This window comes from Trichomycterus rosablanca, chromosome 25 (assembly GCF_030014385.1).
Source record: "Trichomycterus rosablanca isolate fTriRos1 chromosome 25, fTriRos1.hap1, whole genome shotgun sequence".
NCBI classification, from domain to species: Eukaryota; Metazoa; Chordata; class Actinopteri; order Siluriformes; family Trichomycteridae; genus Trichomycterus; species Trichomycterus rosablanca.
The window spans coordinates 2,342,797-2,370,680 of NC_086012.1; the positions used below are offsets into that span (position 1 = coordinate 2,342,797).

The window sequence follows — 27,884 nt, forward strand, 5'->3', positions numbered from 1 at the left end:
CGCCAGGTGAGGTTCCTACGAGAGCGTATATGTGTCAGGATTTGTACAACATTCTGAAACGAGCTGACAGGACATACAGTGAACCGTCAAAAAAACACAGACCGTAAATCACCAACGCTGGCATCGGTTTAAAACGAGCGGAAAAAAACACTGTCATGAGTTACGGATGGGTGCCAAATTAAAGGAAAAAGCCTGAAGAGTGAAAAAGCTTCCAGTCAGGTGGAATGAACGAGCAGGCTGGACGTCCAGTTTTGATCAAGATGGCCAGAACAAAAGGATCTACATTTTAGAAAAGGGTTCATCAAACCAAGGCCGGTTTTCCTACAAAGTTTTCCAGATTTGTTCACCTGGTTTACACCAAAAGAATGGTACAAGTCTGAATGATAGACCCAAACCGTCTATACCAGAGACTAGGGGGGTGAATAGGGGGATGCATTGTCTCTGGTATGCTGTCGTGAAGGCCATTTACGTAGCTGGACTGATTATCTCATTGATATGAAGGGAGTGGTCTTCTCTCGGATTACAATGCCCCATTAACACAAGGGGTCACTAGTTAGTTTAAATAATTAGATTGGATTTAGTAACTGGAGTATAAAAATGATAATTGTATGCACTGGCATTCACAGCGACCAGATCTCAAACCAGTCAGACCAAAAGTATTTAGACACCTGAGCATGAACTTGTCGGACATTTCATTTAAAAAACAAACAGTATTAAAATAGAGTGAGCTGAGAGGGCTTCTTAAGTGTGTCTGTGGGAATTTGTGCCCATTCAGTCAAAAGATGAAAGCATTTGTATGGCTGGGTGGTAATGCTTTTATATTTACATTTTCAGCATTTAGCAGACGCTTTTTATCCAAAGCGACTTACAGTACACAGTCCAAGCAATTGAGGGTTAAGGGCCTTGCTCAAGGGCCCAACAGTGGCAACCTGGCAGTGGTGGGGTTTGAACCAGCAACCTTCTGCTTACTAGCCCAGTACCTTAACCACTAGGCTACAACTGCCTACTGCCCCTAATGCTGGGCAAGAAAGCCTCCGTTGATGTTCCAGTTCATTCCAAAGCTGTTGAGGTCAGGGCACTGTGCAGGACACTGGAGTTTCTTTAATATAAAGCTTGCTTTGTACATAGAGGTACAACAGGCCTTCCCTAAACTGTTGCTGCAAAGCTGGAAGCACATAATTTCCTTGATATGACTGATTTATTATACCTGTTAGAGACTGTTGTGAATGAAACACATGAAGGGGTGTCCAAATATTTCATGTCCATATAGTGTAGATTATATAGTGAGATTTTGAGTTGAGAGTTGTCCTGGTGTCTCTGTTATTATTATTATTTTTCCTTTGATTTGTCACCCGTCTGTATTAATGATACACAAGTTTCTCATACGAATAAAAGTGCCGTTCGCTGCGACTTCACTTCATAATTAATAAACAGCAATAAATGGCAGTTACGCTGAACCACGAATGTTCAGGTCAGACGTTTTTCCTCTGCTGGCCGGTGTGGAGAGAAGAGGCGAGTCTGAGCGATTCGGCTCGTTTGATCTTAAACCCGGGAAGAGGAAGAATATCTGTCAGACTGTTCAATCCGGAACCGGCTTCACCTCCGCTCTCTAAACACACACCCACACACACACACACACACACATTAATACTGATAGTTCAACAGTGACGTCCATCTCCGGTCTCTGAGTGCTGGAGACCAAAACTTAAAGATGGTGGTTATTTTTGTATAAAGAGACCAAACTGATGGACCCTTAATAAATAGCTACAGGAGCTTCATTACCGTGGATGCCGATCATGTGTTCCAGGATGAGAACTCGCTCAGCCAGGATCTTCAGCGCCTCTCTCAGCTGCTGGACTCCCTCAGCCTGCAAATTCATCCAGTACAACCAGTTATCTAGTTGATTCGACTAACAATCCAATCATTAGCAATCATTATCAACTTGAGGCACTCAGGTGGTTCTCATCAGTTGTCATCTCAGCTCTGCTACCGGCAGGCTGGGCGGCTACATGAACAATGATCGGTGGCTGATTTGATGGCACCTGCACAGAGACGGAGGATCATGTGATCAGGGCGTGTCTCTCCGTACACAAAGCTGATCAGCATATGATCCCGCCTGGTGCAGGTGAAAAGATGCAGTCGGATACTGCACACAGGTCGGAGGGGGCGTGTGTTAGTCATGGTTCTTCTCAGTCAGAGTGGAGGTCAACATCAGTAGAGAGGAAACGTAATGCAATCGGGTAGTTGGATATGACTAGATTGGGAGAAAAATTAGGGGGAAAATGCAAAAGGGCTTGAACCGTCAACCTTCTGATTGATAGTTCAGTACCTCAACTATACGTCAGGAGCCCTTATATAATACAAACCAGGACTAAAATATATTGTCTTTGTTTTCTTCCTGTAGGGTGGGCACGGTGGGGCAGCGCATAATGTTTTCTTTTGACAGCAAGAAGGGTATGGGTTCGACCCCCCGGCCGGGCAGCCAGGGGAAAGTTATATGATATAATCTCCTTTATTAGACCTGGTTATAACTGTTGTTGCTGAGTCGCATGAATTTAATATAGAAGGGGTGTCCCAATACTTTTGTCTATACAGAAAGAAACAGTATATCACTGACTCACATCAGGCACACTGTCCCCTGGCTCTCCCTTTTGCCCCTCAGCACCGGCCACGCCCTGTGAGAGGAGAAAGCAAAACAAAGATTAAATCCTCGGACGCCAAAAGCACGAGTGAGTTTGTGTCTGTGCTGTTATGAATGCAAGACACACTTACAGGCTGGCCTTGCTCTCCGCTTAATCCCGGGGGTCCCTGTACGAACAGGTAATAACAATTATTCAGGCATTCAAGTTCTTTAATAATCACTAATAAAGCTTCAATAAAGCTATTATATGCTACAGTATATGTCCAAAAGTATCTGGACACTCCTGATAGTTATTGAGTTAATATAATAATAATATAGAATACACACAAGAGATTTTATCAGTTCCAGCATGACTTCAGGAAAAATTGGAACATCAACTGTGAGCCAAGCCTTCTTATCAGTGCCAGTGTCACAAATGCACTTTTGACTGAAAGGGCACACATTCACATTCACTGACACAATACTGAGACTGTTATAGGCTCAAAGGAAAGCAAACTGCATAATAATGCGCATTGTTTTGGAATGCTATGTTCGACAAGCTCATGGCCAGGCATCCTCATACTTTTGGATTCTAATTTGTACGAGCACGTTATGGAGACTCAGTAAATTCTCACTTCAGGTCCCTCGGACTCACTTGCCATCACATTCCATCACATTTTATGTCTGATTATGTTGTGAAAGCTCACCCTGTCACCTGGGTCTCCTTTGAGCCCCGGTTCTCCGGCTTTGCCTGGGAGGCCTTTCGCTGCCTGAAACACACACACACACACACACACACACACACACACACACACACACACACACACACACACAGAGCTGATCATTTTCTGTGACTGAAATTTGTACATACTCAGATACTTAGATGCCGCTGTGGAAGACGTAACTAAATCATGTTGCTGATAACATAGACGAGTGTAAAGCTTGCTTGGCTGTGATCATGGATGACCTTTTTTTTTTTTTACTTTGGCAGGAAACAATTACCATTTAAGTACTTTGTAATAAATGCAATAAAAGCAGCACTGTTTATATGGGCAGAGAGATGCAAGACATACTCACATCTTCTCCAGGTAAACCTGGGAGACCAGGAGCTCCAGCAGGCCCCGGGGCACCTGAGCAATAAAAACACATTTAGTGTTGATACACAGTTAGAAGCAAACGTTTACATACACACAAACTTCATGTCTCGGGGTTTTACTGATTTATGCAAGTATTTTTGCTCTGTGAGAGGGTTAAAGATGTTTGCTGGGTCTTTAGTTCAGCTTTTAGATGCTGATTCTAAAGCAGGGACTTTTTTCTTACTAGAGGAGCCTGTTAGTCCATGGTGATGTAAAACACGCTTGACTATGGACTTGGCTTTGCTTTTCAACCATGGCAAAACACCAATGTTCCATGTGCTTGTTTATGGGTGCAAATGTATATAGTCTCTGATTATTAATGAGGAATTATTAATGATTATTAATGAGGCCAGGTCACAGAATTAAACTACTATACAACTTTTTGGACCAAAGAAGCCAATTGTTTAATCTGTTAGCCCCCCAAAAAGAGCAGTAGCAGAAATCACTGAAATCCGTGGACTGCCATGACAAACACGTCCTTTACAAGTGTATGTAAACAAAATAAATGTGTGGGGTTTTGTTTCATACCGGAAGGACCGGGTGGGCCTGGAGGTCCAACATGTCCTGCACAGACAACACAACATCGGTTAACATGAATGCCATATAACTTCATACATTAGTGAGTCTGGTGTCTTTACCACCTACTATTTAAAAATTGTCTAAGCAATTGAGGGATGAGGGCCTTGCTCAAGGGCCCAACAGTGGCAACCTGGCAGTGGTGGAGCTTAAATCAGTGACCTTTTGTTTACTAGTACAGTACCTTAACCACTAGGCTACAACTGCCCTTAGAGACAAACCAGACCATGAACAACTGATCCACACAGAAGATCTGCAGACTGTTTGTGTCTGCTATAAAACCGTAAGCATCTTTTATTTATACACCCAATATAATGAGTTCCTGATCAGGACCGTGCCGTGTATTGTACCGTGTGTCCACATTCAGTCACATCCGCTCTCAGTTTGTGTCTCTGGAGACCGAGCTGAAGGTCTCCACTACCAACCCCGCATCAGCACTCAGGTCTGCATTCGGCCTCCAGGGAGCCCAACAGACACACGCCTTCTCCTCCCGCTTTGAAAACTGCAAAGCTGCTTGGAAGAGCTCGGCCGGCCTGGCAAGATCCCTCTGGAACCAATTTCTGGAACTTGGGCAGGCCTGGGGAGGGGTGGAACATTTCACCCTCGCGTTTACACGCCGGTGCTCTTTGGCAAGGAGCTTCCAAAAGCAGACGGCAGCGCTGACAGCTTACAAATTAGAGTTGATTTGCACTCCAGCCAGATTACTAATCAAAAACAGTTCAGCTCAGGTGGAACGAGAGCAGAACTCTGCTGTACCCTGGTGGCTCCTCAGAAAAGTGCTGATAGGAGTTTCATTTACTGTGTGTATGTCATATTTAGAGCACAGGGACTGTAGTAACACAGCACACACTGAGCTCTGGCTTTATTTAGGGACCTAACAAGGACTTTCTGGTCCCCTTTTCCACTGTCTATATTTATAGTGGATTCAGAAAGTATTCAGACTTTGATTTTGAATGGATATAACAGCAATTTTACCCATCAGTCTACACTTAATCACCCATAATAATGAAGTGAAAACATGTTTATATAAACATGTTGTTCAAACATTAATAAAATAAATGAGACCCTTTATACGAGCTCTTTTGACAGCAGTTACCATTGCAAGTCTTGGAGAAGCTTTGTGCCAGTTTTTAAGTGGATTTTGCACAAAAACTGACACACCTGCCTAAAAGGCAGTGGTATATAAAGTATAAAAGTACGAGTATCTTACCAGAAATTTACTGTGATAGAAGTAAAAGTCACCTCTTAAAATAGTACTTGAGTAAGTCTTAAAGTATCTGATGTTTAATGTACTTAAGTATCAAAAGTAATTTTCTGATATTAAATGTACTTAAGTACTGAAAGTAGAATGTACTTAAATATTGAAAGTAGAATGTACTTACGTGTTGAAGGTAGAATGTACTTAAGTATTGAAAGTAAAAGTAAAAGTACTTCTACTTTGATAGAAGTAAAAGTCACCTCTTAGAATATTACTTGAGTAAGTCTTGGTGTATCTGATGTTTAATGTACAGTACTTAAGTATTGAAAGTAGAATATACAGTACTGAAAGTAGAATTTACTTAAGTATTGAAAGTAGAATTTACTTAAGTATTGAAAGTAGAATTTACTTAAGTATTGAAAGTAGAATTTACTTAAGTATTGAAAGTAGAATATACAGTACTGAAAGTAGAATTTACTTAAGTATTGAAAGTAGAATTTACTTAAGTATTGAAAGTAGAATTTACTTAAGTATTGAAAGTAGAATGTACAGTACTGAAAGTAGAATTTACTTAAGTACTGAAAGTAGAATTTACTTAAGTACTGAAAGTAGAATTTACTTAAGTACTGAAAGTAACAGTAAATGCTGTTTATAAAAACGGTCAGAATTTTGAAAAATATGAAGATCGGTCTTTTAAGCCTGTAAACAACCTGTTGTCAGCAGGTGATTGTAATGATGATTCGGCACAAATCATGTTCAGAGTTAAGAAAGAAAATGTATTTTGTTCTATAAATTCTTATGTTGTGAAGAACTCGTTTTTTAGGTGTGAGGTCGGCTCCATTGTTAAGGTTATACAAGCTATAAAGTACATTTCTGGTAAGATATTTGTACTTTTATACTTTATACACCACTGCTGAAAGACAGTTTATTGTGCATCTCCTAACACGTGAAAGTGGTTGGATAGAAAGAGCATCTTCAGGTGTGGACGATAGGTGGCGCCGCTTTCAAGCGTCTCTTCACTAATGCACTTCCGCCGTAGTCTGATCCTGAGTCTTTTAGATGATGTAGTATTTCTGATAACAGCCCCCACTCTTCTTAAAAGCGGCTTTTTATGCATTTTGGAGGGTGTCTATGGAAATTTGTGCCCGTTTTGCCAAAAGTTAACGTTCTAATGTATCCCAACAATGTTTGATGTGTACGATCATGCTTCAAAAGGTCCTTTCCCAAACTGTTGCCTCAAAGATGGAAGCATATTGTTTATTTTACACACCATTCAGGAACAAGTGTGGCTGAAAGATCTGAACTCTATAGGTTAGATGGTGCACACATGTTTTGTGTGTTTATTTTTGTAATAAATACCGCAGCTACAATCTTCTAATAACTGCAGTCGTTCTGAGACCCACATCACATCATTAAAAATGTAAATATGTTCCCTCTCTCAATTTCCATATATTTTTCCATGTGGAAATTCTTTTATTCTGATGGAGGGAATGTAGCGTAGAAAATCTAGCATGACAGAAAGGTACGCCATCGGTTTCGGAAATGCTAATCAGCGCCGCACGGTTCAGTCACAGGACAATAATAGCTCAAAACAATGCAGTTGTTCTTGGCGATCGTGTTGCATAAAGTCAATTATGCGAAACGATCCCTGACAACATCTGTAAGAAATTGGGTGTGCATGTATGAGTGTGTCCGCGCAGGAAGAAACCTGAGGCTGCGGTTTCAAGTTAGCTTTGAACGCCGAGTCTCCCCGGTGAACGGATTTACTGGAAAAGTCGACGGATTCCAGTAAAAGTGAAGACGATTGTTTAACTTGTGTACATCAAATTCTATATATAGATCATTGTTATTGGTTTTAAACTGGTTTTACACACCATGTGTCCAAAAGTATGTGGACACTCCTCTTAATTACTGAGCTAGGTGTTTCACATTTACATTTTCAGCATTTTTTATCCAAAGCGACTTACAGTTATGACAGTATACAATCTAAGCAATTGAGGGTTAAGGGCCTTGCTCAAGGGCCCAACAGTGGCAACCTGGCAGTGGTGGGGCTTGAACAACCTTCTGATTACTGCACCAGTACCTTAACCACTAGGTTACAGCTGCCAGTTTCAGACCTATTAATTACAAACAGGCGTATTAAATCAATCATATAAAATAAATAACATGCTGGCAATTTGTGGGAACAGTTTAGGGAAGGCCAGTAAGCTGCAAGTATGTAGCTTAGTTTTAGAGACTTTGAGACATTTAAAAAACACAGGTCGATAAACTCACCTGGTTCAGCTGCACTGGTAAGCTGAAATACATCCCCTCTCAGTGGGATAGAGTTGGTCAGGCCTGGCTGTCCTGGAGGCCCTGGTGGTCCCGGTGGCCCTGGAAGACCAATTTCTCCCGGAAGACCTCTTTCCCCCTTCAGGCCTGCAGAAATATACAGAAATATAAGCAACCCATATCATTTGATTTACACACAGTAGTACAATTTGAGTCTGGATAAGGCTGGACTGGAGGTGAGGCCCAGCAGGGATGTCCAGCAAGCTTATGGTCAGATACTTTTCATGATATGGAGAATGTAAACAATAACATGCCTAGTACTAAACCGGGTGGGACACCTTAATGCATTCTTTTAGGTTCTGATCATCTTGCATGCCTCGCAAAAGTAATATTATGGTCAGTGGTAAAGAATGCAGATGAAAACAGAAACGTATTCAGTTACGTCATCCAGCGCTGATTCTGTGCTATGAAGCTTGTTTTCACAGACACACCAATATATATAAAAACATTCTATTCTCCATAAACAATAGACTATGCAGGTTGTGGTCGGGACCCCACGTCAGGTCGCTAAAGATGCAAACGGCATCAGAGGAGATTTTTTACAATTAATACAAACATGCAAACTCCACACCGAATGGACCCTGGGGAATCAAACCCAGGCCCTTCTTGCCATGAGGTGACAGTGCGACCCACTGAACTACTGTACTAATCCACAAGGTGACAAAGCCTTTAAAATGGGTTCACTGGCCTAAGAGGTTAATGATGTTTTTTACCTCTGGGTCCTGGTTGGCCTGGGGCTCCTTTTTCTCCTGCAGGTCCAGGAAGTCCTGATGAGCCAGGTAAGCCAGGAGGTCCCACCAGGCCTGGCGAATTCCTCGTTCCTGTACGGGGAAGACACGACAGTGCTGCCTTAAACTCCCAGCTCCCAGTGTTGTATTGGTCCAAAACAGCAAATAAATGTGAAGAACATGTTATGATATTTATACTGAAGATTAAATGTACTGTGGAAGTGACTATTGAGCTCTGATTTCAAACCATTTAAAAAAAGTGATGGAAGGTAATCGGTTCACCTGGTTGCCAGAATATCGGGGGTCCCATAGTGGTGGGCTTTGATCCTTCTACTTCATTATCTGTGGATCTTTCTGGCGAAGTGTTAATGGATGGAAGCTGAGGTCCAGCCTGCTCCAACAACTTGATCTGAAACACAACCGAATGTCTTTGTTTGAGCAATATCCCCCCCCCAAAAAAACTAGAACCGTTTCCTAATCTGAGGTGTTAATTGGGGATTTCAGTCTGGCTTCTGATTAGTTCACTAGAGTGAAAAATAATTAGTTAAAGGTGTTAGACTAAACACTGATGTCAAGTGGTTAGAACGTACCAGAACATCGGACCACCTTAAGTCACATTAGCCTTTGTCAAAACATTCCTGAATTCGAGAGGAAGGTGGTTATTTGCTATTATAGAAAGACGTCATGTTAATCATCCTGGTGTACCTCAGGGCTACGTAACAGGTCCCTTTCCATAGGGGTTGAATGTAATGAAATGTGACAGCACTACCCACTGCGCTATCATCCTGTCCCTATTACTATCCAGGATATTTTAATAAATGCAGCAAATACTTTTGGGAGTTTGGGGGATTTTTGTAGCTCTTACCTTTGACTCGATGGTGTTCAGGCGTTTGCTGAGATCAGTGTAACCTGTACAGTTCATACATTCTGCATGAGAGAGAGAGAAAACATTGTTATTTTATTTTTAAACAAAGCACACGGACACCATAAAAGAACTTCTGGTGATTTGGTTAGCCAGCATACACCGATCAGCCATATGATTAAAACCACCTCCTTGTTTCTACACTCACTGTCCATTTTATCAGCTCCACTTACTATATAGAAGCACTTTGTAGTTCTACAATTACTGACTGTAGTTCATCTGTTTCTCTACAAGCTTTGTTAGCCCCCTTTCATGCTGTTCTTCAATGGTCAGGACCCCCACAGGACCACCGCAGTGACACTGACATGGTGGTGTGTTAGTGTGTGTTGTGCTGGTATGAGTGTTTTAAATACCGTGTCCACTCACTGTCCACTCTATTAGACACTCCTACCTAGTCGGTCCACCTTGTAGATGTAAAGTCAGAGACGATCGCTCATCTATTGCTGCTGTTTGAGTCGGTCATCTTCTAGACCTTCATCAGTGGTCACAGGACGCTGCCCACGGGGCGCTGTTGGCTGGATATTTTTGGTTGGTGGACAATTCTCAGTCCAGCAGTGACAGTGAGGTGTTTAAAAACTCCAGATGTGTTGCTGTATCTGATCCACTCATACCAGCACAACACACACTAACACACCACCACCATGTCATTGTCACTGCAGTGCTGAGAATCATCCACCACCTAAGTAATACCTGCTCTGTGGTTGAAGAACAGGGTAAAAGCAGGTTAAAATACTTTGTAGTTCTACAATTACTGACTGTAGTCCATCTGTTTCTCTGCAAAGTGCTTCTATATGGTAAGTGGAGCTGATAAAATGAACAGTGAGTGTAGAAACAAGGAGGTGGTTTTAATGTTATGGCTGATCGGTGTACAGTGTATCACAAAAGTGAGTACACCCCTCACATTTCTGCAAATATTTCATTATATCTTTTCATGGGACAACACTATAGACATGAAACTTGGATATAACTTAGAGTAGTCAGTGTACAGCTTGTATAGCAGTGTAGATTTACTGTCTTCTGAAAATAACTCAACACACAGCCATTAATGTCTAAATAGCTGGCAACATAAGTGAGTACACCCCACAGTGAACATGTCCAAATTGTGCCCAAATGTGTCGTTGTCCCTCCCTGGTGTCATGTGTCAAGGTCCCAGGTGTAAATGGGGAGCAGGGCTGTTAAATTTGGGTGTTTTGGGTACAATTCTCTCATACTGGCCACTGGATATTCAACATGGCACCTCATGGCAAAGAACTCTCTGAGGATGTGAGAAATAGAATTGTTGCTCTCCACAAAGATGGCCTGGGCTATAAGAAGATTGCTAACACCCTGAAACTGAGCTACAGCATGGTGGCCAAGGTCATACAGCGGTTTTCCAGGACAGGTTCCACTCGGAACAGGCTTCGCCAGGGTCGACCAAAGAAGTTGAGTCCACGTGTTCGGCGTCATATCCAGAGGTTGGCTTTAAAAAATAGACACATGAGTGCTGCCAGCATTGCTGCAGAGGTTGAAGACGTGGGAGGTCAGCCTGTCAGTGCTCAGACCATACGCCGCACACTGCATCAACTCAGTCTGCATGGTCGTCATCCCAGAAGGAAGCTGACGCACAAGAAAGCCCGCAAACAGTTTGCTGAAGACAAGCAGTCCAAGAACATGGATTACTGGAATGCCCTGTGGTCTGACGAGACCAAGATAAACTTGTTTGGCTAAGATGGTGTCCAGCATGTGTGGCGGCGCCCTGGTGAGAAGTACCAAGACAACTGTATCTTGCCTACAGTCAAGCATGGTGGTGGTAGCATCATGGTCTTGGGCTGCATGAGTGTTGCTGGCACTGGGGAGCTGCAGTTCATTGAGGGAAACATGAATTCCAACATGTACTGTGACATTCTGAAACAGAGCATGATCCCCTCCCTTCGAAAACTGGGCCTCATGGCAGTTTTCCAACAGGATAATGACCCCAAACACAACCTCCAAGATGACAACTGCCTTGCTGAGGAAGCTGAAGGTAAAGGTGATGGACTAAACCCAATTGAGCACCTGTGGCACATCCTCAAGTGGAAGGTGGAGGAGTTCAAGGTGTCTAACATCCACCAGCTCCGTGATGTCATCATGGAGGAGTGGAAGAGGATTCCAGTAGCAACCTGTGCAGCTCTGGTGAATTCCATGCCCAGGAGGGTTAAGGCAGTGCTGGATAATAATGGTGGTCACACAAAATATTGACACCTTGGGCACAATTTGGACATGTTCACTGTGGGGTGTACTCACTTATGTTGCAGCTATTTAGACATTAATGGCTGTGTGTTGAGTTATTTTCAGAAGACAGTAAATCTACACTGCTATACAAGCTGTACACTGACTACTCTAAGTTATATCCAAGTTTTATTTCTATAGTGTTGTCCCATGAAAAGATATAATAAAATATTTGCAGAAATGTGAGGGGTGTACTCACTTTTGTGATACACTGTATATTACAAACTACCACACACACATTTATTACAGTATGTAGTAGCAGAAGCCAGCAGCAGTGAGTTGGCACTGGATGCCCGCCTCAGTGCCAGGAGATAAATGGCTCGTGTGAGTCCCTTGATGGGCACGCTTTACTGGAACAACAGATTACATCTTGTTATTGTATTATTCCAGCCCTAAATCAGCTCGATCTTCAGAAACATCATGACTACAGACTCTTTCACTTCCTCTCCTGTCGCTCCTGTCGTTTACTCCTCCGTTCTTCACCTCCTTTCTGAAGTGCTTGTTTTCTGTCTGTCTGTCTTATGACGACTCGCTGCTTCGCACCAAGATGCTTCTGGACATGCCAACTTCATCAACACATTTGAAGCCTTGGACTGTAACTTTACACTGACAAAAATATGACGAAATATGTAAGGAGGATCATGCTATGCTCTGTACATCTTTCCACCACTCAGTCCGACTCCTCTACCCAACAACAGGAGTCGCTGTTGAAGTGCTAAGCATCTGAGCATCATTATTTGTGCAATATGTTTATAATTAACTGCAATCCTTTGGTGTGACGAATACGCACCACCACCCCAATAAAAACCATACAGTCCTTTTTATAACAAAAACCAAACAATGAGGCTGGGCTGAAAGACACGATCTGGAATTTGACGTGATCATTTCCAGACAGCTCTTTATGGTAGATAGTCAGGAACATATTTAGTAGATGGTTTGGGAGGACAGATGAAACCCAAATAAGATCTTAAACAGCTCAGATCCTAAAAAGACATGATGTTTGTTAGGAGGATTTAATTACATAGGAGAAGGAGCAGGATTCCTCAGGCTGCGTTTAAAAAACCCACGTATTGCCAGCGCCGTGTTTACCAACCAGAACCTAAAGACAACATTGTGTTTATGAGGACTGGAACCCATAGGGAATATACATCTGGGAAAATATTTGGAGCCTGGATCGTGTTGAAATTCTTCTCAGGCCTGAGTGGAAATGAAAAGCAGTTTCTAACCATATATAGACGTCACATGTTCTGTTTTATCGTGATGCAATCAAGTGCAGAGCTGAATGGTTCCCATGGTTGAAGGGGAGAAGAAGAACTTCAGGCTTCCTGCTTTTGCTTTGTCGATGTAATCAGCAACACACTTAGCTTCTAGGTCCGCGGCAAGATAAGCTCGCTCGATTTTGGACAGTGCCACCCTTGTTCAAATGACTGCTAATTTGTGGCGGAGCTGTTTTTCATGGTTCTTTGGTTAGGTCTGACATTTCATTTCATAACACCTCTCAGCAGAAGATTTACTAACTGCCCCAGTGGCCAAATGGATAAGGCACTGGCCTCCTAAGCCAGGGATTGTGGGTTCAAGTCCCATCTGGGTTGTTCAGTCAAATCAAAGAGTCTGCAGATGCTTGCTGAGGGCAGTGGCAGCTCAACGGTTAACAGGACTAGTAACTGGAAGGTCACTGGTTCAAGCCCCATATCTGCCAGGTTGCCACTGTTGGGCCCTTGAGCAAGGCCCTTAACCCTCAGTTGCTTGCAATATATACCGTCTCAAAAAGGCGTCGGCTAAATGCTGAAAATGTAAATGTAACTGACCTTTGAAAGAATCCATTGAGATTCCGATTGGGCTTCTTTTCTGCAGAGCAGTTTCTAAGTCAATTGCAGTACAAAGCTTGCTCGACTGTGGACAGTGACAACTGTGTCTAATTCAGCTAATTCTAGCTTTCAATTCATCGCAGGTTCTTGGATTACATCTGACCATCAGCATAAGATTCAACCTTGAAAAGAGACCACTGCTCCATGTGGTTTTATTGTTTACACACTGTCGTAAGGGTTGTAATTCTCTATAGCTGGAGATTATTTCGTGCCTATATAAATAGGGTTAGTTTGACCACACCCATTAAAAAGTACATAGTATCAGGTGTAACCCAAAACCCATCAAAACCCATCAGGTCTGCCATGCATAAGCTGCTAAAAGACAGTGACACTGTCCACAGTCAAGCAAGCTTTACTTTATAATGGGCATAGAATATGTGAAGGACAGAAGTTTGTTTCCACGGCCAAATATATCCTGTATAAATCGGATCCTGGCACCATTCGACACCGCAGCTGTCTTGTGGAATGCCATCATTTTCGGGACCAGTTGTTCAAGACGCCATAAGGCACATGACTAAGGGGTGAGAGGTCATACAGGTTTAGCCTTTTCTTCAGTTACAGGGGATTCATGCCGAATCACTGCAGATATAGGGTGACACAAAGAAAGGATAGAAACGGAGGGAGCCGGATCTCGGGGTAATCCCTGCGCCCAAACATCTGCGGAAAGTTATGCATCACGGCTGCGTCGAACACGAGACGACTTCTTAAGGGCGCGGGCGGACGGACGGCGCGTCGGCTTTTTCATAAATATTACTGCAATAACAGCATGATCTCACCGGGCATGACAATCTTACCGATTTATCCCGGGATGCCGGGGTTATTTATACGTCCCAGTCAAGAGTTCAAGGTTTGTTTTAGAAATGAAAACAAAAAAAAAAGGTGGATGAAAGGTGGGAGGACAAGAGCGGGAGAAAGAACTGAGAGAAAACAGTCAATCAGAACGGTCTGGGACACGGCCCACTGGGCGCTTAAAGGAACGGGTGGATTGATTTCCACCCAAAGTACACACATTGTAAAAGGAATTGTGTGGCCAGGCGTGACCCACGGAATGCCTCCCGCTGCCCGGTCGCTCCCGGACATTTGCGCTGTTAAGTGTTGGGGTCAGTTTGTGGCCGGACGTGATTGTTAGAGAGCCAGATGTACCAGCCGAGCTGTGTTCGTTCCAACAAAACCAAGCAGCTGTTTCCTCGAGCTGGCTGGCGTCCCCTGAGCAAGAGTCAGCTGTGCGCCTTCACCGTACTAGCAGTATGGATCCCAGAGCATAACAGCCACCAGTCAACCTGGGATCAGGCATTTACGCCTGTACCGTTCTCTTGGTGTAACATATATTTACATTTCATTACATTTTCCGTATTTAGCAGACGCCTTTATCCAAAGTGACTTACACTAGTGTGACAGTATACAGTCGTAGCAATTGAGGGTTGAGGGCCTTGCTCAAGGGCCCAACAGCAGCAACCTGGCAGTGGTGGGGCTTGAACCAGTGGCCTTTTGATTACTAGTCCAGTACCTTATCCGCTAGGCTACAACTGCCCTATATATACTTCTAATATCTCATGTTAAAAATGGTGAACGGTTTGTCACCTGACCAGGTCACTTCTTACACACCTGTGAGGGCGTGTGCCACACATGCCACTGCTTTTTGCACCAGTTAACTACTGTGATGGCATCTTAGACCATCTTAGAATTCAGGTTGCTCCATATCGGTTCAAATCTCAGCTCTGCGACCGGCAGGCTGGGCGCCTACACGGACAACCATTGGCTTGTTATTCAAGGGAGGGTTCCAGAGGGGATTCCTCATAACGGATGCAATTACGACCTCAGAGACAGAGACGGGGGATAATGTGATCAGGGTGTGTCTCTCTGTACACAAAGCTGATTCACATATGAACCCGCATCGTGCAGGTGAAAAGAAGAGGTCGATACTGCACACGTGTCGGAGGGTGTGTGTGTTAGTCACGGCTCTCCTCGGTCAGAGTGGAGGTCAACATCAGTAGAAAGGAAGCGAAATGCAATCGGGTAATTGGATACGACTAGACACACACACACACACATAACAAGATTTCGTCATATTAAAGCGGAACGCCCCATCCAGACACAGATGGGGGTCTCTGCATATATGGAGGCGCACGCTACACCCACCATATTCTTCCACCCCTCTTGCTTTAGCTTTGTAAAGACAGCAGAGTTCACTGTTGAAGCACCAAGGACGTGATTTCCCATCCAGCCTCACCTCCATTAGACATGGCCAATTGTGTCTGTTGAGGCCGGTGGCACCGCCAAGACTCAGGGATCAACTAGCAGCATGATTTCAATGACGTTGAGTTGGTTCCTCTGTTTTATCCTGGTGTTAAATCAGCCACATCCACTTCCTTCACACATCTGTCGTCGTGTCCAGTGTCTCTCTCACGTTAAACGCTGAGCTAGCAGCCGTTCGACCAGCCAAAAAATTACGCTCTGCTAAATCTGTGCAAATAATCATCTCCCGAAATCCGATACGGTGTGAAATATCGTTAACAGCGAGTACACCGCGGCCTGTCCGGCTACAGCATGCGCTGCGTATCCAAGTCTAACTGCTGAAGCTCACAAATGCAATTTTATATCAATTTAAAAAATTTTTATATTTATTTCAGAATAATCACAACCAAAGAAACGATGAGTCCCTGTGGGTTCTGTGGTAGGGATTAAAGTGAAGGCTTCTCTTATGTACACTATATGGCCAAAAGTTTGGGATCACATGACCGTGAACTTGCTGATCATTCTACTCCAAAACCTGAGCATTATTATGGGACTTGGGGCAATAACAGCCTCCACTCTTCTGGGGAGGCAAGCCACAAGATTATGGAGTGTGTCTGTAGAAAACTGAGTTAAAGGTACATTTAAATGAGAAGCTGGGGTCAGGACTCTGACCACTGAAGTTCCTGTACACCAAACTAGTCAACTTCTTTATGGATGGAACAGGAAAGCCATAACATTAAAACCACCTCCTTGTTTCTACACTCACTGTCCATTTTATCAGCTCCACTCACTGTCCACTCTATTAGACACTCCTACCTAGTTGGTCCACCTTGTAGATGTAAAGTCAGAGACGGTCGCTCATCTATCGCTGCTGTTTGAGTTGGTCATCAGTGGTCACAGGACGCTGCCCACGGAGCGCTGTTGGCTGGATATTTTTGGTTGGTGGACTATTCTCAGTCCAGCAGTGACTCCATCAGCATTGCTGTGTCTGATCCACTCATACCAGCACAACACACACTAACACACCACCACCATGTCAGTGTCACTGCAGTGCTGAGAATGATCCACCACCCAAATAATACCTGATCTGTGGTGGTCCTGTGGGGGTCCTGACCATTGAAGAACAGCATGAAAGGGGGCTAACAAAGCATGCAGAGAAACAGATGGACTACAGTCAGTAGTTGTAGAACTACAAAGTGCTTCTATATGGTAAGTGGAGCTGATAAAATGGACAGTGAGTGTAGAAACAAGGAGGTGGTTTTAATGTTATGGTGATCAGTGTATAATTAAATTGATATAATTGTTTGTTTTTCACCTGTTAGTTTTTCTCAGCTACATTTTCAGCTATTCTACACACATCTTGTCTTACTGGATAATAATGACCAATCACACCCCTAAAAACCCTAAAATTCTCAGTTGTAAGATCTCCAAACTTCTCCAATACTCACAACTCGCTGATCGATTTCCAGTCTGTTAATCAGATTTAGCAAGCTACCCATCACACACACCTAATGTTCCATTCCTTCCCACTCCTGCTGCTGGAAACTCCGAACTTTATACATGTTAACATTGCTTTTTTAAATAATATACGTCTGCCAAGTAAAAATGTCCCTCATTTTCTCTTCAAAATTCTGGCCACCTGATATTTTGCATAATGGTTCTTGTTACAGATTAGCAGCCTCGCCAGTGGTGTCCAGAACTGTCCAGAATCCAAATTGTCCAAAGCTGTGTGACACATTTACTCTGTTATCGTACATTTACAGTTAAAATCTAAAGTTTACACACCCTTTATAAAGGTTTTGTCCTAGAATTGCAAGATGTGATCCAAGAACCATTAAAAACAAGTCTACTGATGGCCGCTCAGGTGGCGCAGCAGTAAAAACACACGCTGGAACACCAGAGCTGGGATCTCGAATACTGGGCTGAGCGGCCACATGAACAACGATTGGCCTGTTGTTCAGATATGGGTGGGATTAAGCCAGATAGGGTCTCTCTCATAACTAATGCACAGAGATGGGAAAAGAGTGCTCTCAGGGTGTGTCTCTCCGTAAAAGTGTAGGTGACAAAATGCATATGGCATGCTGCCCACGTGCATGGGTTAGCTTCGTTCTCCTCGGTCAAAGTGGGGATCGGCATTGGTGGAGAGGATGCATGACGCAATCGGGCAATTGGACGCACTAAAAAGGGAGAAAATGCATAAATGAAAATTTATTTAAAAAAAAAAACAAGTCTGCTGGAACACAAAGAGCACTGCTCACTGTCAAGCAAGCTTTATATGGTCATGTTGTCAGAGACACCCATGCATAAAAAGCCCCTCCTGCTTATTTTCCCATCTATGTGATCAGCAAATTTCGTTGTTTTTTTTCATGGTCCTTGATGTTGGATTACATCTGACCAACAGACTCAGGCATATGTCCTAAATTTTTTGGGGTGGAAGCAACTACTTGGGGAAAAAAGACTTCACTTGTTCAATGGTTCATTGCAATTTAATCAAGTTTCTTTACAGTGTCTAGAATTCAGGCCAACACAAAGAGGCTTGAATAATAAATAATGAATTTTTGATCAAGAAGGTCAAGAACAGCCTCCGTAGGAATGACGTAGAAGCAATGTTCTTGTCAGGCTGAGAATTACGCGCCAACCAAAGAATCTCCAGCCAAAAGGACTCAGTGCTGGAAGAACTGGACACTGATGGAGGGCTACAGAAGGACTCGCACAACTTCATTCATTCGGTTCTGCATTTGACGTAATCAGTTCCTGCTCTGAGGTAATCAGGGTCGTATTCAATCCAGGGTGAGTACCAGATACAATGAACTGAGAACAAGGCTGGAATAGATTGTGGACATGGTACCAGTCGATCACAAGTTTTTAGTCACTCACTGATACTCAGCGTCTTACACATTGGGGCAAATGTACTTTTACCAGGCATCTTGTATTGTAGCTAGCTAGAAACAAATGACAAACTAGAAGAAACCACTAATAAATAGGAAATAAAAGAAATATAAATGTCAAGCAGGTCCAGTTGACTTTAACTTCAGATCACAAAGGCAAGAGGAAATGGTCTGAATCAAAAGGTGCAAGAATAAGGAGGCAGGTACATGTGTCATACACCAAGAGAACAATGCAGGCCTGAATGCATCTCTCAAACAATATGGAAGAAACATTGGTGGCATGACATGGTCAATTATACAACAGACTGACTAAATAAGCACAAAGAAGTAACTCTGAACGATCATCTAATCAAAATACTAAAACGTCTCTAATCTTTTCTGATGTGAATGGTGACTTCCTGGCTAATTATGACCCTATCCACAGAGCAGGAAGGGTCACTGAATAGGTTAACGAGTATAAAATGATTATTGTATGCTATGACTTTCACAACCACCTGATCTCAACCTAATTAAACACATTTAATAAATTAGAAAGAAACAAGACTATAAACCTTTGCAATCTGTGCACCTTAAAAGTAAAAGTCACCGTTCATATAATCTGAGTGGACTAAACATGAACTGCCCCAAAAGCATAGTTATGTCTTAGTAGCTTCATTACCTCATTCTACCTCATTCATATGCACATTATGAAGAATCGCACACAAAGTAGATAGTCTACGCCAGTAAAAGAGTGAACATGTTTAAGTGCCAATCATTACATATTGGTTGATTTACTAAGGTTTGAATAATTCATGGCTAAACACTGAAATGACCTGAATGTTTTAACATTGCTTATCAACATACACATGGCCGCCTCACACCAAGAAGAGCCTGGGTTTAATTCTAGGGTCATTTCTGTGTGAAGTTGGCATGTTCTCCCTGTGTCCTTGCTCTGGTTTTATTTTCAAACTATTTTTTATTTGATTTATCATTTACATTTGCAGCACTTAGCAGATGCTTTTATCCGAAGCGACTTACAGTTATGATGGAATACATTTCTCAGGGGCCCAACAGTGGCACTGTGGCAGGTGGGGCTTGAACCAACAACCTTCTGATTACTAGTCCGGTACCTTAACCACTAAACTCCACTGGATACATTTTCCAAACTTAACCAGTACCTGAAATGTTACCACCGCTGTCTGAGAGTCAATTTTATGTTTATGGAAAAAAATAGCACATAGCGTAGTCTGGCTCGACTAAACCAGCATACATACCGTCTAAGTATTTTGGAGCACATGCACAGATGTAGAAATGTAACCGAAATCTGAGAATGGGGGGTAACATGCGTTGTATAAACTGATTACTGGGCTAAACTCCAGCTGGCTTAATCAGATTTCTAGAAATCGGAAAACGGCCGCGCTCAGGTTTCACTGTTCTGAGCGGAGTGTTTACGTGACCACCTGAATAATCGCATAACTGCAAAAATCAGGTATTGATTAGGTCATTAGTGCGCACGTAGCGAGCTTCCTACTCATCAGGACTGGACTTTGGCTGGAGCGTGGGTTAGCGAGCGGTGCATGCAGAGCTAGCGTTCATCCCTTTTACAGCTTCCTGCTGTGACTACCTCACACGCAGCTGAGCAGCCCTTCTCCGAGCCAAAAATACCAGGCGATTATTTCCCCCCACAATTTGGCTCGTGACCAGCCGTGGATTCAACACGCAGATGTTTCCAATACATCGGCGACTGGAGCAGCTTGGCCGTGTTTGAGCTCATCATGAGTTCGATGCGCTCCTGGTTAGAGCGTGAACGCGCCGGTCGCCTCAGGTGTTTACGTTTTGGATTAGATAAAAAAACATAAGGTTTTCTTCTGGCATGGACACATGGATGATTTGATGGCATGGGGGTGCAGTGGGTAGCACTGTCGCCTTACAGCAAGAAGGTCCTGGGTTCGATCTCCAGGTGGAGCGGTCTGGGCCCATTCTGTATTCTGTGTGGAGTTTGCATGTTCTCCCCGTGTCTGTGTGGGTTTCCTCCAGGAGCTCCGGTTTCCTCCACAGTACAAAGACGTGCAAGTGAGGTGAACTGGAGACACAAAACTAAATAAACCACGCATACATTTTCCATGCCAATGTATTTCATATCACTTGTGCATGTGGTGGTGTTGGAATCCAGTGTTGCAGTGATTCGGAATAAAAGTCATGTTTTTTATCTAGACGTTTAGGAGGGGGGTTGCAGCAGATTTGGGGTCTGCTTAAAATCCAGTGGCTTGCATGAAGCATGGGCTGCACGTCTACAGACAGTCCGACAGAGCGCCGTGTCTTTTAGTTTTTATTGGCGCTGTTTCCCTTCAGCAGGCTCGGGGAGGAAAGTTTCAAACTAGGAATTGGTCACAATGACATGAGGGAGGAATAGATGAGCCACGAGAGAGAGAGAGAGAGAGAGAGAGAGAGAGAGAGAGAGAGAGAGAGAGAGAGAAGCTGCAGAATTGAATGTTTCTTAAGTGTCCGGATATGTTCAATGTAAAAAGCATGATGGTTCGGCTACATTTACATTTTCGGCATTTAGCAGACGCCTTCATCAAAAGCGACTTACAGTAGTGTGACAGCATGCTCTGTCTCAGCATGCTCTGTTTCTGACACTCCAGCTCCACCTGGAGATCGAACCCTGGACCATCTTGCTGTGAGGCGACAGTGCTACCCACTGAGCCACCGCGCCGCCAAATCAATCATTCCACTAGAGCTAAGCAGAGTATATAAGAAGCACTAAAAATCTCCTCAGCCTTGTGTAGAACTTCAGCTATCGTTACTCAAACACTCCCAACATGACCCCCCATTCATTCTTCAGGCTGGAGCACATGGTCCTCAGTCTCATCAGACTCAAGTTTTTGGCCATTGGAAATGACCTCCCCCATGGGAAATCCTTTCAGCTGTTAGCCTGAGGTCTCTGACACTGAGGTGTCATGTACAGGGATAGGCAAGTGATTTGTTTTGATTGACACCCACACCTCTACACATACAGTCGGTTCTCATGAACTGTAACACCTGACTTCTAAACAAGCTCGGATTGTGAATGTCTTCAATAAAGACCAGAACTTAGACAGGAAGTCTTTGTCTATCATTATGAGTTGGACGAAGATCAGACCACATTTTATTACAAATTAGCACAGAAATTCCAAAGGAGCTTCTCTTGAAGGTTGCTTGATGTTTGACATGAGTGAAAACGAAGCACTGGAACACATTATCTCACGTAGGCAGATTCACTTAACAATTCTTTACCATCTTTATACTCCTGAACCCCTTAAGGGTGTCTACCATTAGGTAAGATTGGGCTTTGTCAGGTGGGTGTTGTAGTGGGTTTAGTTCTCAGTGTGCAGAGCTCCGCCTGTTCGTCCCATATGGATGTGATTTTCTTAGGACTTAGACTATTAGTGCACACACATACATTTCGCCGAAGGTAATGCAAAGAATGAAACTGACTTTTCTTTCCCACAACATGCTTTGTCTAAAGGGTTTGAATACACAGCATGTCAGTAACTTTCCCTTAAACGTTATGTAGCACTGACACTGTAGGGTATTTAACCCATAAACATGGACAACAGAACTTATGCAATGGCCGAGAGAACCTTCTGACTTAAATCTCATTGAAGGTTGTTGGAAAGTCTGGAAATTGCAAGTCTATCAGAGAGACTTAGGTCAACCTGAGGAAATAAATAATCAGTCAAAAAGAATGGATCAAAAAACCCAAAGAGTTAATTACAATAGGTATTATTCATTTGTAATGTCTAGATGTTATATTTCTTATTAAATTGCATTTTAAACATATCTTTGCTTTAATATATGGTCATAAATACATACTTTTTGGTCAAGTACAAAGTAAACGGTATGTAAATTTGAGAGTGAATATTTACACTCAAAGTTTATTACATTACAAAGGAAAAGTAAAAACGTTAAATGCTTTTTTGCCATCCACCGTATTACTTAAGCACGCAGCACTCTCTGAATGTCAGCACTTATCTGTTTTGTCTATTAAAGGCCAATTAACTAAAGTGGTCCTAACAGAACCTTGTTTTATACCGTATTTGGAATTCGGCAAAGGGCACTGACTGGAAGAGGTAAATATTTGTAATTAGGAGCGTTTTCGGGAACCGGTGTCACTCTTTTTAAGATGGTTCACTCCTTGAGAAACTGATGCTGATTCTTGAGAGATTCTGCCTCTTGGGAGAGGAAATGAAGTGATATGAGAGAAAACAGAGCATGCTCATGAATATATACAAATATCTCCAGCACCTCTGTGGTCTATGTGGATGAGCAGAATGAAAAGAGCAGAATATAAAGGACACATGGTTTCGAGAGGTCTGTTTTGATACAAGGCCATGGAGAATCCCAGTGGGGTCTGTCTTATATAAATATGTGAATAAACATGGAGGTTAGAGTCTGTGATGTGCAAAGCATCTCTCTGTCTCTCAGCAAGGAAACTCCCTACTGACCTCAAATTCTCTCTTATAAACGTTCCCCCGCAGGCCAGACATTCACAGACGTTTAAAGTACGTTCAGATGGGTTTCACTTCATGAAAATACAACAAGATAGTTGGATGGATGGATGGATGGATAAACAGACAGACAGACAAATAGACAGACAGACGAACGGATGGATGGATGGATAAATAGATGGATGGCTGGATGGATGGATGGATGGATGGATGGATGGAAGGATGGATGGATGGATGGATAAACAGACAGACAGACAAATAGACAGACAGACGAACGGATGGATGGATGGATAAATAGATGGATGGCTGGATGGATGGATGGATGGATGGAAGGATGGATGGATGGATGGATGGATGGATGGAAGGATGGATGGATGGATGGATGGAAGGATGGATGGATGGATGGAAGGATGGATGGATGGATGGATGGATGGATGGATGGAAGGATGGATGGATAGATAGATAGATAGATAGATAGATAGATAGATAGATAGATAGATAGATAGATAGATAGATAGATAGATAGATAGACAGACAGATAGATAGAGTGGGTTAAATCATCTTCCATGAAGCTTAAACCGGGAAGGAAGTTTCTCTTTCAGCAAGCCACCCAAAGCATTACTGGAGTGGCCAACTAAGACTCCTGATCTTCACCACAACAAACATCTGTGGTGAGACCTCAAAACCCCACTGACCCCCACCTAACACAAAGCAAAGCTGGCCAAACAAGAGAGATTAATGCTACAACTACCGCACAATTCTGCTTTCCGTTTAGCGAGCGCAAAGCATCCAGCTGTCAGAATCAGAGTATCAGAGTTTTCCTCTGCTGAGACGTGAAGGTACCCGGAGGCTCACGAGCGTTTGTGAGTTTGTGGAAAGATTCACTAATTTGTTCTTCCTCCCCAAACAGCCAGCGCTGCTTCATCAGCAGGGAGAACAAAGGCTGAACATTAAACCTGCTAAACACTACCATACAAGCACTTTCCAGCGACTTCAATCCTGATGTGCATTTCTCTGGCTTCAGGATCTCCAGGTGGCAAACACCGGCGTGCCTTAATGCCAGAGCAGGACGGCGTACAGGAAGAAAGAAGATTGCTGATTACTGGGTTTGATTTATGCCGAGCGAGAGGTTCAAACGGGCTGAGAAAGTTGGCCGAAAAACTCAGATCGCTGGAAAAATCTGTATTTGGCAACATCTTACATGCACTTTAGTAATCTGCTAACAAGCCAGTCAAGAATCAGATTGGTTAAAAATGGGGCCTGGTTTCATCAGATATAACTAAAACATACAGAACGTAGGCTGGCTGCATTTTGTTGCCCCTAGGTGTGTGTATGTAAGTTAGTGTGGATGAGTGGGTGTGTGTGCTAGCACTGCAATGGATTGGTGCCCTTTTTGGGGGGCAAAACCTTTGGCGTATCAGATTTATTGTAACCCTCCACATTATTAATCTGTTGCTGAATAAGCATGTTCTGTTTAGTCCTGAGCTTGTAACAGCTCCATGGTTGATTATTCCCACCATCTGACTGCACTTCTTAGGCATAATTAGCAGATCACACTCTGTAGTTAGTTACAGCTTTGGTAAATTGAATAGCACGCATGTTAAGCCTAATCACCTTCTAGATCCAGCCCTCTGTCTGACTGATATCTTTGGGGTCTCAATGTTCTGTCCCTGGCTGCTTTCCCACCCTATTAACAGGCAGATGAAGTGCCCTTGTTCTCTTGCACAAGTCTGGTAATATACCCGCCATTTCCAGTCTGTGCATGTGTGTAATCCAGCCGTGTGTGAGCGGCGTGTTCACCCTAGCTGGCTCGCTTCATCAAGCACCAAAAAGCCCTCAGCACTTCCAGATGTTCTGCAGCCCAGACGGCTGGCCCAGACTCAAGCATGACGGCCTCCCCAAAGCCCCCCTACCCCCCAACCACCCTTCCTCTCCCTCCTTGGGTCTAAGCAAGCTAAAGTGTGTGTGGGGGGCAATATGAAACACTTTATGTTGTGGTATGAAGTGGTGGGATGGGGAAGCAGACCCAAGGACATGGAACCGGCCTGGAACCGGTTCAGATAGTGAGTGATGACGAGCAGAACATAAGGAACGACAAACAAGGGCTAAGTAGGGCTGAGTAGAGTTAGGGTTGGGGTTTAGATGGTTAGGATGTATGATAAAAAAGCTGTGCAGCGTGGATGTGGGGGGCTGATATTTAATGCCTGTAGCAGATGATCTCACTCTTTTTAGAAAAGTAAAGACAGAAAGAAAAGAATTGCGATTAGAGACCGTGAAACCGCAGGCACTTATTACTGCCGAAAGAGGAGAGAGGGTCGAGTAATCTAGCCGTTCCTGCAGGAAACAATGAGGGATGGACGGCTGCAGAGAAATCTGAGTTCCAACATACTGTACGCCTGAGACTGCACAGCCCATGCAGTCGGATCTCACATGCCGTGTACTCCAAGTTTATATGATTCATTCCCTAATGCTATTCTTTGTGTAATCAGGGCACTGCATTGAGAAACGATACGCCGGGAGTCATTACTTATTCCATAACGTCCTAAAAAACATTAAAACCATGGAAACAATTAACCACATACCAGCTACAGCAGAGGAACGGAGACCATCCTAAAGTGTTTATTAATTCCCTACATATGATTTCAATGAGTACAGAGTACCATCCAGCATCCACCATGAGCGATTCCTCGAACAAAGCATTTGCAGACATAAACCAGACACGTACCAACCTAAAATGATTCAAGAAGTACTTGCAGAGCGAGTACAAAAAGTACAAAGGAGGTTCAGTCATGCACCCACCTTCACTGCAGTCATTACCCAGGAATCCAGGACAGCACCTCCATTCCAGTGCCGTCACCTGTCGATATGCCAGTTTATATGCAGGCCTAACCAGAGCTCTGTAACTGTCAATGAAGAGAAATCACATCGTGAGTATCTACGCCAAGCAACGGTTGCACTTTTTTGTCATTGTTTTCCTAATTCTGGGTTACGTCTCCAGTCCTGTCAGGTAAGGATATCATCAACGTGTGTGGGTGCCTGTTTCATTATGTTTCAGTATTGATTGATGATAATTATATTACTGGGCAGTCAAAGTGTCTCATTGTTCCATCAAGCTTCTTGAACCTTGATTATAACCTATAGTTGTTATCCATGAACTCAAAAGAGAGCTAATGGAGTCTCTATTTGCACTATGATCACTAATTCCAGTTCAGTTCAAAGGTTTACAGACACTTTAACTTTAAAGGCATCCTTTTTAATGGACACCCTCTTTGTCTAGTTTTTTATTCCACTTTGTTTATTGTATTGAATTAAGTTATTGACATTTAAATTCATGACACAGCCTCATAATTCACTATTAGTGATGGTCATTGACTGTTGCTGCTAGTGTAAGTACATGGAACAGTGGTCTTCTGCCAAAGTCTGGAAAAAAGTCACAGTATGCTTGGTGGAAAGGTAAACATATAGTCTTATCAACAAGCACCATAAATAGCCACTGCATGACACTGTCCACAGTTGAGAGAGCTTTAAATGACCATGGGTTGCATTTATTACGGCAATGATAAGTCTGCAAACAGTCACAGTATCCATATAGTCATACGTCATCCAAATGGCAAAATTTGTACCTGATAAGTTTGGAGCAGGGTCCTGGCCATCGACACCCCTGAAACACTCTCTGTACAGTCGTCTCTGTGCCGTTGTGCACCTGGCACGTAATGGTCTTTGATACTGTGTACTGGCACCAGTTCCTGGAGTAAAACAGAAGTCAGAATTGTAAGGTAGTTCAGCATGTGAGAAGGCAGTTGGCTCCAAATGAGCACTGTACTGAGGGCTACAACATTCACTCAACGTTGCCCATAACCACATAACGTTTAAAACAAAGCACAATGATGACAGTGAACCACTGGTTTGAAAGCACTTGACCTGCAATATTAGTTTAAGTATATACACACAAGGTGGGCAATAAAGCCCAAACTGTTGATGGAACACTCTAGATGTATCTCAGACCTGATATTGACCAGATCTGACCTACTGACACACATGTAAACACAGAACACATATATAAGCATTGCATAAACATGCATCTTATGTTTACAGACACTAATAGTCACCAAGAGCTCACCTGAAAATAACCTGAAAAATAATCTATAGCCTATTTGGTGGTTTGACCAGCATAACCAGCTTAATCTAGGTGGCCAACCAGCATAAACAGCTTGACCAAATGCTTCATCGCTTAGTCAGCAATGCAGGAATATCTTGGACTTGGTGCTAATATTGATTGCAGCTATAGATAGATTCGAACCCGCATTTCAGGTATCGTAATAGATGCTCTTAAAAAATATATTATGCTTACTATCAACCAATTTGGCAACCCGGTCAGATGGTCGCTCAGGTAACACTTGACCAATAGTAACGCACCTCCAACAGTAAGGATTTACCTGTTACTGAGGTTGTGCGCACTGGACAGTGTGCTGGTGACTTACCTGCGCTGAGAACTGATGCCCGCAGCCGGGGCTCCAGCGGCGCTTTGCTCTGAGCTCACCTGGCGCAGTGAGACTGCAGGGAACTGGTAAATAAAGCCGGTTCCCAGTGAGAGTCCAGTGAAGAACATGCAAAAGATACACAGCGCACTCCAGAACGCGCAACGCGCCATCGCTCCTGTACGCAC

The 27,884-nt window shown here is 43.3% G+C and overlaps 1 protein-coding gene and 1 non-coding gene across 2 annotated transcripts; one reads left to right on the top strand and one right to left on the bottom strand.

Moving 5' to 3' along the window:
* Nucleotides 1-1,472: 1,472 nt before the first annotated feature.
* Nucleotides 1,473-27,869, bottom strand: LOC134302814 (collagen alpha-1(XXVI) chain). Its single transcript, XM_062988023.1, has 14 exons — nt 27,700-27,869; nt 26,842-26,964; nt 26,018-26,121; nt 9,455-9,516; nt 8,872-8,998; nt 8,575-8,682; nt 7,805-7,948; nt 4,285-4,320; nt 3,698-3,750; nt 3,328-3,390; nt 2,773-2,808; nt 2,622-2,675; nt 1,783-1,867; nt 1,473-1,609 (listed from the first exon to the last, which is right to left on the bottom strand). Exons 1-14 carry the CDS (start codon nt 27,867-27,869, stop codon nt 1,473-1,475), a joined length of 1,302 nt encoding a protein of 433 aa, XP_062844093.1.
* trnar-ccu (transfer RNA arginine (anticodon CCU)) lies at nt 13,278-13,352 on the top strand. Its single transcript has one exon. It is a non-coding gene; the product is annotated as a tRNA-Arg (tRNA).
* Nucleotides 27,870-27,884: the final 15 nt, after the last annotated feature.